The sequence below is a fragment of the Podarcis cretensis genome, assembly GCF_951804945.1.
Source record: "Podarcis cretensis genome assembly, chromosome: 10".
NCBI classification, from domain to species: Eukaryota; Metazoa; Chordata; class Lepidosauria; order Squamata; family Lacertidae; genus Podarcis; species Podarcis cretensis.
The window spans coordinates 5095494-5107503 of record NC_137179.1 but is presented as its reverse complement, the minus strand read 5'-3'; the positions used below and the strand labels follow the sequence as shown (position 1 = coordinate 5107503).

General features: G+C 47.9%; 1 protein-coding gene across 2 annotated transcripts in view; it reads right to left on the bottom strand.

Moving 5' to 3' along the window:
- Positions 1–6545: 6545 nt before the first annotated feature.
- The window catches only part of AHCYL2 (adenosylhomocysteinase like 2), a 101348-nt gene continuing 95883 nt past the window's right edge, over positions 6546–12010 (bottom strand). For both annotated transcript variants that reach the window (XM_079992603.1, XM_079992604.1), the window contains 2 exons: positions 11489–11609; positions 6546–10456 (listed from right to left, as the gene is read on the bottom strand). In XM_079992603.1, coding sequence (XP_079848729.1) covers positions 10450–10456; positions 11489–11609 — 128 coding nt within the window. In that variant the 3' untranslated portion in view covers positions 6546–10449. The remainder of the gene's footprint in view (positions 10457–11488; positions 11610–12010) is intronic.

Below are 12010 nucleotides of genomic sequence, written 5' to 3'. Positions count from 1 at the left end.
GGAGACACCTGTTGGGAGAACTGTAACCAGGGCAGACGGAGGGAAAGGGGGCGGGGCAGGGGCGGGGCTGGCCGGGGGATTGGCCATCGCCCGGCCTGCGCTTCGTTTTTCCTCTGAGCATGTCCAGAGTGCCCTGCAGTGCAGCTGGAGAAGCCGGGATGCAGCCAGGGCCTTGCAACGACATTGAGTTGCAGAATTAGTTCAAGCTCTGGTTTTCCCAGTAGTGATGTATGGAAGTGAGAGCTGGACCATCAAGAAGGCTGATCGCCGAAGAATTGATGCTTTTGAATTCTGGTGCTGGAAGAATCATAATTTGGATTTGATATCCCTCTTTATCACTACCCTAAGGAGTCTCAAAGCAGCTCACAATCTCCTTTCCCTTCCTCCCCCACAACAAACACTCTGTGAGGTGAGTGGGGCTGAGAGACTTCAGAGAAGTGTGACTGGCCCAAGGTCACCCAGCAGCTGCATGTGGAGGAGCGGAGACTCGAACCCGGTTCACCAGATTACGAGTCTACCACTCTTAACCACTACAGCACACTGGCTCTTGAGAGTCCCATGGACTGCAAGAAGATCCAACCTCTCCATTCTGAAGGAAATCAGCCCTGAGTGCTCACTGGAAGGACAGATCCTGAAGCCGAGGCTCCAAGACTTTGGCCACCTCATGAGAAGAGAAGACTCCCTGGAAAAGACCCTGATGTTGGGAAAGATGGAGGGCACAAGGAGAAGGGGACGACAGAGGACGAGATGGTGGGACAGTGTTCTGGAAGCTACAAACATGAGTCTGACCAAACTGCGGGAGGCAGTGGAAGACAGGAGTGCCTGGTGTGCTCTGGTCCAGGGGGTCACGAAGAGTCGGACACGACTAAACAACAATGCAGGGATCACACCCTGGCAGGTGGCCGCCAGATCCCCATCTCTCAGATCTCCTCTTACTTGCCTTTGCTCTAAACTTAAAGAACTCCCAACTGTAGAATCAGAGAATTCCATAGTTCAGGCACCCCCTCCAGCTGTTTTGGGACTACAACTCCCATCATCCTTAGCTAACAGGACCAGTGGTCAGGGATGATGGGAATTCTAGTTCCAAAACATCTGGAGGGCCAAGTTTGGGGATGCCTGCCATAGTTGGAAGGGGACCCCAAGGGGCATCTAGTCCAAACCCCTGAAGTGTAGGAATATCAGCTAAAGAATCACCTGAGCTCGGCTGATGGGAACTGCATGGAGCTTTCCACTAAAGCAGGCACCCTCAAACTACAGTTCCCATCATCCCTGACCACTGGTCCTGTTAGCTAGGGATGATGGGAGTTGTAGTCCCAAAACATGTGGAGAGAGGGCCGCGTTTGGGGGCTGCCTGCACTAAAGGTCCTGGCCCATCAGTCCCTGTGGGTTTTCCTTGGCGCTTGCAACAGATTCCTCCAGCCTCCAGCAATGGAGTCCTAGTCCTTGAGAGAATCAAGCCTGAGGACGTGATCCTTGGAAGTTTGCCCTTGAGATCTAGCGATAATAGCCCAACCTGGAGCCCTTGATAAGAGGCCACTGAAGCAGAGAAAGCAAAGGAAGCGTTCTCGCCCTTCTCTTGGGCAAGGAGCTGAAGGACATCTGTGGTTTGCTCAACTTCAGCAGTTAAAACCAAATCTGTAAGTGGGTCTTATCCACAAGCCTTGAGAGTCAAGGCGGTTTAGGCTCTGGATCCACATCTAGGCAGCACTTCTTTTCATCCCATGGGGGAGCCACCAAGGGGCAGCCCCAATACCTGTCTGTAGCACAACTCGCAGGCCAGTTCTCCTGCTATGCCCCGCGGAGGACCTTAATAGCAACACCCTCGAGGTCCCAGGCCCTAAGGAAGTTAGATTAGCCTTAGCCAGAGCCAGGGCCTTTTCAGTACTGGCCCTGGCCTGGTGGAACGCTCTGTCTCAGGAGACCAGGGCACTGCAGGATCTGATTTCTTTCCGCAGGGCCTGTAAGAATTGTTCTGCCTGGCTTTTGGCTTGGAATCAACTTGGTCCCCTCCCCCTCTTTCCTTTTTCCTTTCTCCTTCTGCGATGGAACTCCTATTTGGGGACTTCCCTGGCTTTTTTCTGGCCCACGTAGGACCAGTCTGGATAGTTAGCCTTGGTGAAGACTTGACGTTTTCATCTCCAAAAAAGATTTTGAGTTTCTGCTGAAATGAGGCTGCATTTTAATGTTGTATTTTAATCTTGTTTTTTAAGTTGTATTTCAATCAATTGTTTTATATCTGGTGTTAGCCGCCCTGAGCTGGGTCTTGGCTGGGGAGGGCGGGGTATAAATAAAATTTATTTTATTTTTATTTTTATTATTAATTCTCTCACACACCCTAGCCTACCTCTTAGGATTGTTGTTGGGAACAAGAGCAAGGATGCCCCTTTAAAAACTCCTTGGCGTTAGGCTAGATATATACTGCCCACAAAACAAACAAGATTTTATTTTTACAATTTATCTATCAAGTAGCTCCTAAAAACAGGAGTGAGAAACCTTCTTCAGTCTCAGGGTCTCATTCCCAAGGAAGTATAAACCTTCTGCAGCCCACATGCTTGTGGGACGTGGGGCAGCGGAAACGAGAGCTGATCTTTGTGTAGCTCAGCCTTGTTTCATAAAATCATAGAATTGTAGAGTCGGAAGGGACCACCAGGGGTCATCTAGTCCAACCCCCTGGAATGCAGGAATCTCAAGCACCCATGACAGATGCCACCCAACATCTGCTTAAAAATCTCCAAGGAAGCAGAGTCTGCCACCTCCCGAGGGAGACAGTTCCACCATCAAACACTTACTGTCAGAAAGTTCTTCATGTTTAGTCGGAATCTCCTTGATTGCAAATTGTATACATTGGTTTGAGTTCTATCCTACAGAGCAGAAGAAATCAAGCTTGCTCCATCCGCCATGTGACAGTCCTTGAGATGTCTGAAGATGAATATATTGAATATGAGGCTTGGGAGAAATTGTGGAATGAGGGTCTAAAATTTACGGCGTGTGCCACCTTGAAAGCAGTCACGAAATTAAAAGACAACTGCTCCTTGGGAGAAAAGCAATGGCAAACCTAGACAGCATCTTAAAAAGCAGAGACATCACCTTGCCAACAAAGGTCCATCTAGTTAAAGCTCTGGTTTTCCCAGTAGTGATGTATGGAAGTGAGAGCTGGACCATAAAGAAGGCTGATCACCGAAGAATGGATGCTTTTGAATTCTGGTGCTGGAGGAGACTCTTGAGAGTCCCATGGACTGCAAGAAGATCCAACCTCTCCATTCTGAAGGAAATCAGCCCTGAGCGCTCACTGGAAGGACAGATCCTGAAGCTGAGGCTCCAATACTTTGGCCACCTCATGAGAAGAGAAGACTCCCTGGAAAAGACCCTGATGTTGGGAAAGATGGAGGGCACAAGGAGAAGGGGACGACGGAGGACGAGATGGTGGGACAGTGTTCTCGAAGCTACCAGCATGAATTTGACCAAACTGCGGGAGGCAGTGGAAGACAGGAGTGCCTGGCGTGCTCTGGTCCAGGGGGTCACGAAGAGTCGGACACGACTAAACGACTAAACAACCACCACCTTGAAGGAGAATGTAATGCAAATGATGTACCTCTGGTACTTAACACCTGTCAAGCTAGCAAAGATGTATAGAATGAGCAGTAAAGTATATTGGAAATGTGAAATGAAAGATGGAGATTTTTTCCACATGTGGTGGACATGTGAGAAAATGAAACAATTTTGGGAAATGATTTATAACGAGCTGAAAAAGTTATTTAAATGTACCCTCCCCCCAAAAAACCAGCATTTTTGCTAGGCTTGATAGGTGAAGAAATAGGAAAAGTAGACCAGAGATTATTCATGTATGCCACAACGGCTGCTAGAATTTTGGCAGCACAAAAATGGAAGACACAGGAATTACCCACATTGGAGGAATGGCAGACAAAAATGGTAGAAGATGTGGAATTAGCAAAACTGACTTACAGGATCCGTAACTAAGAGGAAACAAAGTTCAGAAGAGAGTGGAGTAAATTTGTGGAATATATAAGTAATAATCACAGAAGTTTAAAGACTGTAGCAGGATTAAAATAAATCTAATGATGTTTATGGGATGTTATTAAGAAACTGCGGAAAGAAAAGTGGAAATTGAAAACCTGTTGAAGGGAGGGAGGGAAGTCTGCGCTCGGCAGAGCGATGAAAAAATAAGTGGGTATAAGATTATGGAATCTCATTGTATTTGGTTTGTTTGACTTACGTTAAAGAAACCTCAATAAAAATGCATTCATTTTTTTAAAAAAAGAGATATCTGAAGATGGCTCTCATATCTCCTGTTTTCCAGGCTAAACATACCCAGTTCCTTCAACCATTCCTCATCAGGCTAGCTTTCCAGGCCCTTGATCACCTATGCTGCCCCTCTACACACCTTCCACCTTCTTGATATCCTCTTTAAATTGTGGTGCCCAGAACTGGACACTGTATTCTAGGTGTGGTCTGACCAAGGAGCAGTAATATACCGTATTTTTCGCTCTATAAGACGCACCAGACCATAAGATGATCTAGTTCTTGGAGGAGGAAAACAAGAGGAAAAAAATTCTGAATCTCAGAAGCCAGAACAGCAAGAGGGATCGCTGCGCAGCGAAAGCAGCAATCCCTCTTGCTGTTCTGGCTTCTGGGATAGCTGCGCAGCCTGCATTCGCTCCATAAGACGCACACACATTTCCCCTTACTTTTTAGGAGGGAAAAAGTGAGTCTTGTAGAGCAAAAAATACAGTAGATCTCTTCCCTTGATCTGCACACCGGAGCTCTGTTTGTACAGCTTCTCCATCTTGGGGGAAGCAAGAGGGATGATTACAGTTCAAGGACAATTCCCCCTTGGGCAAAAGAACAGGAGGTGGTGGAGCAGGATCTGTGAGGGGCGTGGCCTGGAGAAAGGGGCGTGGCCAGCAGAGCACCCCGGCAGCTTGAAATAGGCTTACAGAACCCCCATTCTGTTTCTCACCCCCAACACAAAGCTTGACAGAAGCCTTAAGCGGAGCTGACGAGATGCTAAAGTTCCAAGATGGAAAAACGTTTCAAGTCGCCATCGACCTGCAGCCTCTCTTCACTAGGGAAGCCGCAAAGCGTTGAGCAAACCTCAGCCGGCCTCCCGTGCTGAATTATTCAAACCCCTTCCATTACTTACCCAGATAAGTAGCTGCAGCGAGAGATGAGCTGATGCCACAGCTTATTAAAACTTTGCTGACTCCGAGGACATGCGAAGACTGACCCTCTTTGTTGTTCTTGGTGGGCGCTGCCTCTTCCAGTGCTGCAAGTTGGGAGAAGGTCGCGCAGGTTTTTCAGAGATTCAGGTGATGCCGCTAAGCGGAGGTGGGGAACCGGCAGCCCTTCGGATGCCCTTGGACGGCCGCTGCTTCCCTATCCCACCCCAGACTTCAAAGCCTCTTATCTCCCCAAGTTCCCATTAGCTAAGCTGCAGAACCTGGGCAGCAGGTGTGATCAGCTTGCAGCAGACCTTTTCTAAGGGCAATTTGCACACACGGAGCAGCAATAAGCCTACAAGGCTTTGCTCACAGGCACAATTAAGATTGGTTCCAGCAATCAGGAGTTGGAAAGAGGGAGGAATCCCACGCAGTTTAAGAGCCAAAACATTCCCCACTCCCATAACACAGGGACATTCAATAATAATAATAATAATAATAATAATAATAATAATAATAATAATAATTTATTTATACCCCACCCATCTGGCTGGGCTTCCCCAGCTACTCTGGGTGGCTTCCAACAAAGTATTAAAATACAGTGGTCTGTTAAACATTAAAAGCTTCCCTAAACAGGGCTGTTTTAAGATGTCTTCTAAAAGTCTGGTAGTTGTTCTCTTTGACATCTGGTGGGAGAGAGCTCCACAGGGCGGGCGCCACCACCGAGAAGGCCCTGTGCCTGGTTCCCTGTAACTTGGCTTCTTGCAGGGAGGGAACTGCCAGAAGACCCTCGGAGCTGGACCTCAGTGTCTGGACAGAATGATGGGGGTGGAGACGCTCCTTCAGATATACTGGACCGAGGCCGTTTAGGGCTTTAAAGGTCAGCACCAATACTTTGAATGGTGCTCGGAAACGTACTGGGAGCCAATGTAGGTCTTTCAAGACCGGTGTTAAGTGGTCTCGGCGGCCAGTCTTGTCACTAGTCTGGCTGCCGCGTTCTGGATTAGTTGTAGTTTCCGGGTCACCTTCAAAGGTAGCCCCACATAGAGCGCATTGCAGTAGTCCAAGCGAGAGATAACCAGAGCATGCACCACTCTGGCCAGACAGTCTGCGAAACTGTGAAACCATTCCCGCCCCCCACTACCCCAGGGTGGGTTCAGGATCAAAGGTGACCCATAGGGTGTGATTCTGCAATTGTTTTGCAAAATTCAACACATGCACTTCGCTGCTTCCTTTTCCTTCATTCTCACCTAACTGCCTGGGGATCCTGAATGTCCTTTGCATCTGGGACTTGGGAGGCCCCCCCTTATTTCTGTCCCGATCCTCACGGGGAACCTGACACACTGCCAAAAACTTTTGAAAGACTCATTTGGATTTTACAATATTTTATTTATTTTTGAGATTACAGAGTCCTTATTGCTGATCTAATACAATCACTCAGACATTAATATTTAAAACATCCTTTTTCGAAAATATTATAATCTCATAAGTTTTTTTATTTTTTAAACTTCCTTATTGGAGAATTATGACATGATTTTTGGTTTCCTGGTTTCAGATATTCGGATCGCAATTCGCCGTTTTTCCTTATGACGCGTTTTGTTTTGCTGGTGTCTCCTACCTGTCTTTTTTAAATAGTCTTTGAAATGTTACATTAGAAAATAAGACATTTATTACACTTGCTTAAGATTTAGAGATGATCACAGAAGTATGGCGATTCCAGACTGATTGGGAAATGCTGAGCAAGCAAAATAGCTTTACAGACAAATAAAAAAAATAAAACGAAAATAAGCAGAACACAGAGGGAGGTTTATTTATTTTTAAGAAAAAAAATTCAGAGGAGATAAAACTCTTTCTGTGGGACATTTCTGTTTGTTCCCTCCCGCCATTCTCTACATCAAAGATAAAAATGATTTAGCGCAAACCAATTTACAAATGAGGACAGTACCATCACATGATCTAGCTAGTGACAGACCCTGAACAGGTGACCCCCTTCTCCCCACCCCTTTCAAGTCACACACTTTTGGAGTCAGAACGGTTGTCTCTTGCCTGGAGAAGTGGGAGGGTATATCATGCCTGGTAGGTGAGACACTGGATGGGTGAGAGGGACTTGGACCGACTCTACGAGCATCGGTCTGCCTGACGACTGGAGCCATATTTCTTGTAGCGGGTTCAACGCTGCTCCATCTAAGAGGACAAGACAGGCCTTGCCAGACTAAGTCAAGGATCTGGGCCTTTGGGGGGGCAGCAAACTAAGGCGGCCTTGCGCTTCGTGATACAGTGGTGCCTCGCAAGACGAAAAGAATCCGTTCCGCGAGTCTCTTCGTCTAGCGGTTTTTTCGTCTTGCGAAGCAAGCCCATTAGCGGATTAGCGGATTAGCGCTATTAGCGGCTTTTAGCGGCTTATCAGCTTAGCGGATCAACTGATAAGCGGCTTAGCGGCTTAGAAAAAGGGGGGGGAAGGGGGAAAAAGTCGGAAAAACTCGCAAGACATTTTGTCTTGCGAAGCAAGCCCATAGGGAAATTCGTTTTGCGAAGCGCCTCCAAAACGGAAAACCCTTTCGTCTAGCGGGTTTTCAGTCTTGCGAGGCACCACTGTATTCCGAAGTCCATGTGGAAGAGCATTCAACTCAAGAGTCAGGAGAAGCAGGGAGGTGAATTCACACAGCCATTTCCCCCACTGCAGGCCACAGAATCGGCCCTTCCACCATTCTCTATGCAGAAGTGAATGCAGCCCCCAGCGTGAGATGGTGGCCCGAATCCTGAATCTTTCCCAATTTCCTTGCCACTTGCCAATTGCTCCCCAAGTGTCCTGGGGGTCTGGGCAGGCAGCATGTCCCTGGCAGTTCCTCCTCAAGGACTCAGGCACCACACATACCGGACAGAGCAGGTGCAAACTATACTCAAGAGAAGCAAAAAAAAATGTGTTTTGTTTCTTGAAAAGTTAAGAACGAACCCAGTTTGTATTAAAAGCAAAAAAACTGCCCAACAGCCGCTTCCTATATAGCTCATCACTGGTATTACAAAACGCACGACCAGATTTTTAAGAGATGAAGACTCACAGTCAGACTCTTCACATAGCCATGCCCTCCAGAAACATCACAGCCAGACTAACCTTTGCTACTGAAAACATGAAGGATGTACAGAGACTGGGCAGATTTCCACAGAAAGCCAGACAGGCACCCACAACTATTTCTGCAACTCTCTGCACCCCATTTTCTCTTTTCTTTTCTTCTCCTCCACTCCCCCCCCACGGCAAAAGCTTAAGTCTTAAATTAACAAAAGCTTTGCTCCTTGCTCTGCCCCACCTTCTCCTGACTCCACCGGAAGACTTTTTCTTTTTCCATTTTCAAGCTAGGAAATTTGCTCTGCTGTTGCTCTGACACACTCAGGTAGCAGATCAGATGCACAAGCTAAGTTCTTTCAGCAAAAGGTAAGCAATCCCTAAATCCAGGTCTTTCGTGATCCCATCCGAAGGTGGGATTCAGCCCCCCTTTCCTGGTGAAATGAATAAAATGTATTCGAAGGGGTACGGGTCCCTGGCTGCAACTGTGCCAATTTGGAGTGTTAATAATCGTAGAAAAAGAAAAATTTATGGCTGCAGTGCCAGAATAATACTAGCATGGAGAGACACAAAAGGAAAAAACAACTGCAAGAGGAATATTGGTCTGGATGCAGTCTGAGGTTGTCTTGCCTGAATCTGAGGACACCAGAAGTGCCTGGCTCCTGGATTACTCCAAAGCCAGTATCCTGTTTCCACCAGATGCCCCCGGGAGAAGCGCCAGGCAGGACCTGAGCGCAACTGCGCTCTTTTCATAGGATACCGTGAAGCCTGGGGCAGTCCAATGGAAAGGCAAAATCAGTTTGGGTGGGGTTTCCCTTTAGAGCAGAATTGGGACACAACGGGAACGACCCAGCAGGAGAATCCCCGCACAAGGCGCTTTCAAAATGGATCGCGGGAGACATGCAAGACCAAGGCAGCTCAAAGCTCATCCATTTCAATGTGCCTCGCCCAGGAAATGTTCCCGCTGGCTCAGGCCCAGCATCAATGACAAATTCACCCCTGGTTCACTTCACGCTAACAGAACCTACTCTGGTCCTGCAAGGAACTGGAAAGCAGATTTGAGTTTGTGCAAACGAATGCCCAGGTCACATTTGCAGGATGTTGACGGCGCCTGTTTAAAAAGCAACAGCTGCCCAACTGGGGGTGGGAGAGACTTGGGACGTTTCCTAAAACCAAATACAGGTGGATCTCAAAGTCTATTCTCAGCAAGGACTACAATCCCTTGGCACAGAGAAAAGGATCGTGGGACGAGAAGGGTTCTCGCTAGCAGGCCTGCCAGCGTTCTGCTGCCCTGTTCCGCAGGGGCCGACACAAGTTGCTTGGCTGCTTTGCGTCAGGATGAGCACGTAATGCCCCAACACCACAAGTCCTGCAAGAATGAAGCTTTGGTAGGCATAGGGAGGGAGGGAGCTCGTCGCGACTTGCATATAAAACCTGCAAGGCTATTGCAGAAGCACAACAATGATCTTATGCAAAAAAAGGGTGCCTGCTCCACAGACCCCAGCAAGGTAGGTGGGGGAGGGGAGAGAGGAGGGGGCAACATTTGCCTGGCCTGCTCTCCAGAAGCTGCCCCTCCCCTTTGCACAAGCAGCTAAATTCAGAACAAGGTTTCCCCCGCAATGAGGTTGCAAGTGTCTTAGCAGCATGTGGAGCGGACTTGCGAGGCTTCCACGTTAAAGCAAATCTGCAGTCACTTTCCCAACTGCCATGGCAAAAACACAAGAGAAACAGAGAGAGAGAGAGAGAAGCGAAGGAAACCTGGAGTGATGGCCCCCCCCCCCCGCTCTCTCACGCCTATCCAACTTTGGCTGCTCTCTTCCAGCCCCCTTTGTTAATTTGTACACTGGATTAGACATAACAGTGATAACAAGATTGCTTGAAGCTGACATAATCTGCGGTAAAATTCATTTGGCCAGACAATCTCTCTTCTTCCCCCAGCCCCCAACTACAGCTTTCCACTCCCCACCCCCCAAAAAAACACCCCCCAAAGTCCATCATCTCACAGTCCCATGGCAGTTTAAAAAACACCATTGGCAGAGGCCGCATTTACAGTATTCTAGTTTAATAAATAAATAACCTAACACACTGTGTACTACGGCAGCAAGCCTGGTTCTATGTTCAGAAGCTTGTACTGGTTTGTCCTGCACGGTAGCCGAGAGAGGTCTTGAGGTTTTTGCTCCTCCTCTTCCTTCCAGCTACAGCCACAGGAAATTAATACCTGTTAAAAAAAAATAAATCACAAAACAACTGGATTATAACCCCAAAGCATTCACTTTCTCTTTCCTTCAAGAGATGGGGGTGGGGTGGGGGTTGAGGAGAATGGGCTCTTATAATTTGCTCTTGTAACATCTGAACTCTTTTCTCATCTCCTAATTCCCGCTGCACTCTAAATCAGAACAAACACTTTCGGATGAGTGTAGGAGGTTTCGCCCTGTAGGTAAGTGAATGCATTTCATTCAGTTGAACGGTGCTAGTAAAGCAGTTGCAAGTTCTTGGGAGCAGGAAGTTGCAGTGAAGCCCACCAAGCTCCAATTATGTTCCTCTTGGGACACAGGCTTCTATCCTCACCCCAAACAAGGAGACGGCTCTGGAAGCTACTGAATTCTTGGATCTAGCAGAATCAGGGGTGCAATAAATGAGGGACTCAGCTGTCCTTACAATGGTACCTCTGGTTACGAACTTAATTCATTCTGGGGGTCCGTTCTTAACCTAAACCATTCTTAACTTGAGGTTCCTCTTTAGCTAATGGAGCCTCCTGCTGCCGCCGCCACGCAATTTCTGTTCTCATCCTGGGGCAAAGTTCTTAACCCGAGGTACTACTTTTGGATTAGCAGGGTCTGTAACCCAAAGTGTTTGTAACCTGAGGTGTTTGTAACCCGAGGTACCACTGTACTGTTAAACTAGGCTTTTGTAGCTGGGAGGGGGGGGGCATTGATCACTGGACCTAGTTCTGTTTCCTTCATGCTGCTAAGAGACTGCAGACTGTAATCTTTAACTGTAGACTGAGTCTATAATCTTCAGCCAAAACGCCTGCCATAACTGAGGATCTGGTACGTGCTCACACTGACACGAGGTGGAGAAATATAAAGGCCTCATTGTGCCTTTATGGTCTCCTCACTACCGGCCCTACAGCCCAATGAGCACAGACTCTGAAACAACCCCAAGATCTCCAGCATATAGGACATTATAGGGGGGGGGGGCGCAGGGGCAGGGAGATTTCCTGATTTTTATTTTAACAAAAGGAAAGTACCTGTAGTAGTTTGGTTTGAAAGGCCCGTGTTTATTTAGACCCAAGTATTTCGCTTGATCATCCGAAAGCTCCGTCAGGTGTGCGTCAAATGTTGGGAGATGAAGACTTGCCACGTACTCATCTGAAAAGGGAAAAGCAGCCCTGGTTAAGTCCATGTGGCTGCAGGAAGGCCCCAAACGTCCCACAATGCAAGTGGGTGGGATGGAAACAGGAAGTTCAGCAGCAAAAAACAACAACCCAAAACACTCAGGACTGCCTCGGCAGTTACTAGCCATAATCAGAAGAGCAACCAAGAGAAAACGGACCCCTCATTCCTAGATGGCTGGGATGAGGGATATGGCTGGGACTTTTTAGATGCCAGAAATGATAGAGGAGCTGAAAGGCCACAGGCTCCCTATCCCTGACCCAATAGCAGTGGACTCGTAATCTGGGGAACCGGGTTTGCTTCCCCGCTCCTCCACATGCAGCTGCTGGGTGACCTTGGGCCAGTCACACTTCTCTGAAGTCTCTCAGCCCCACTCA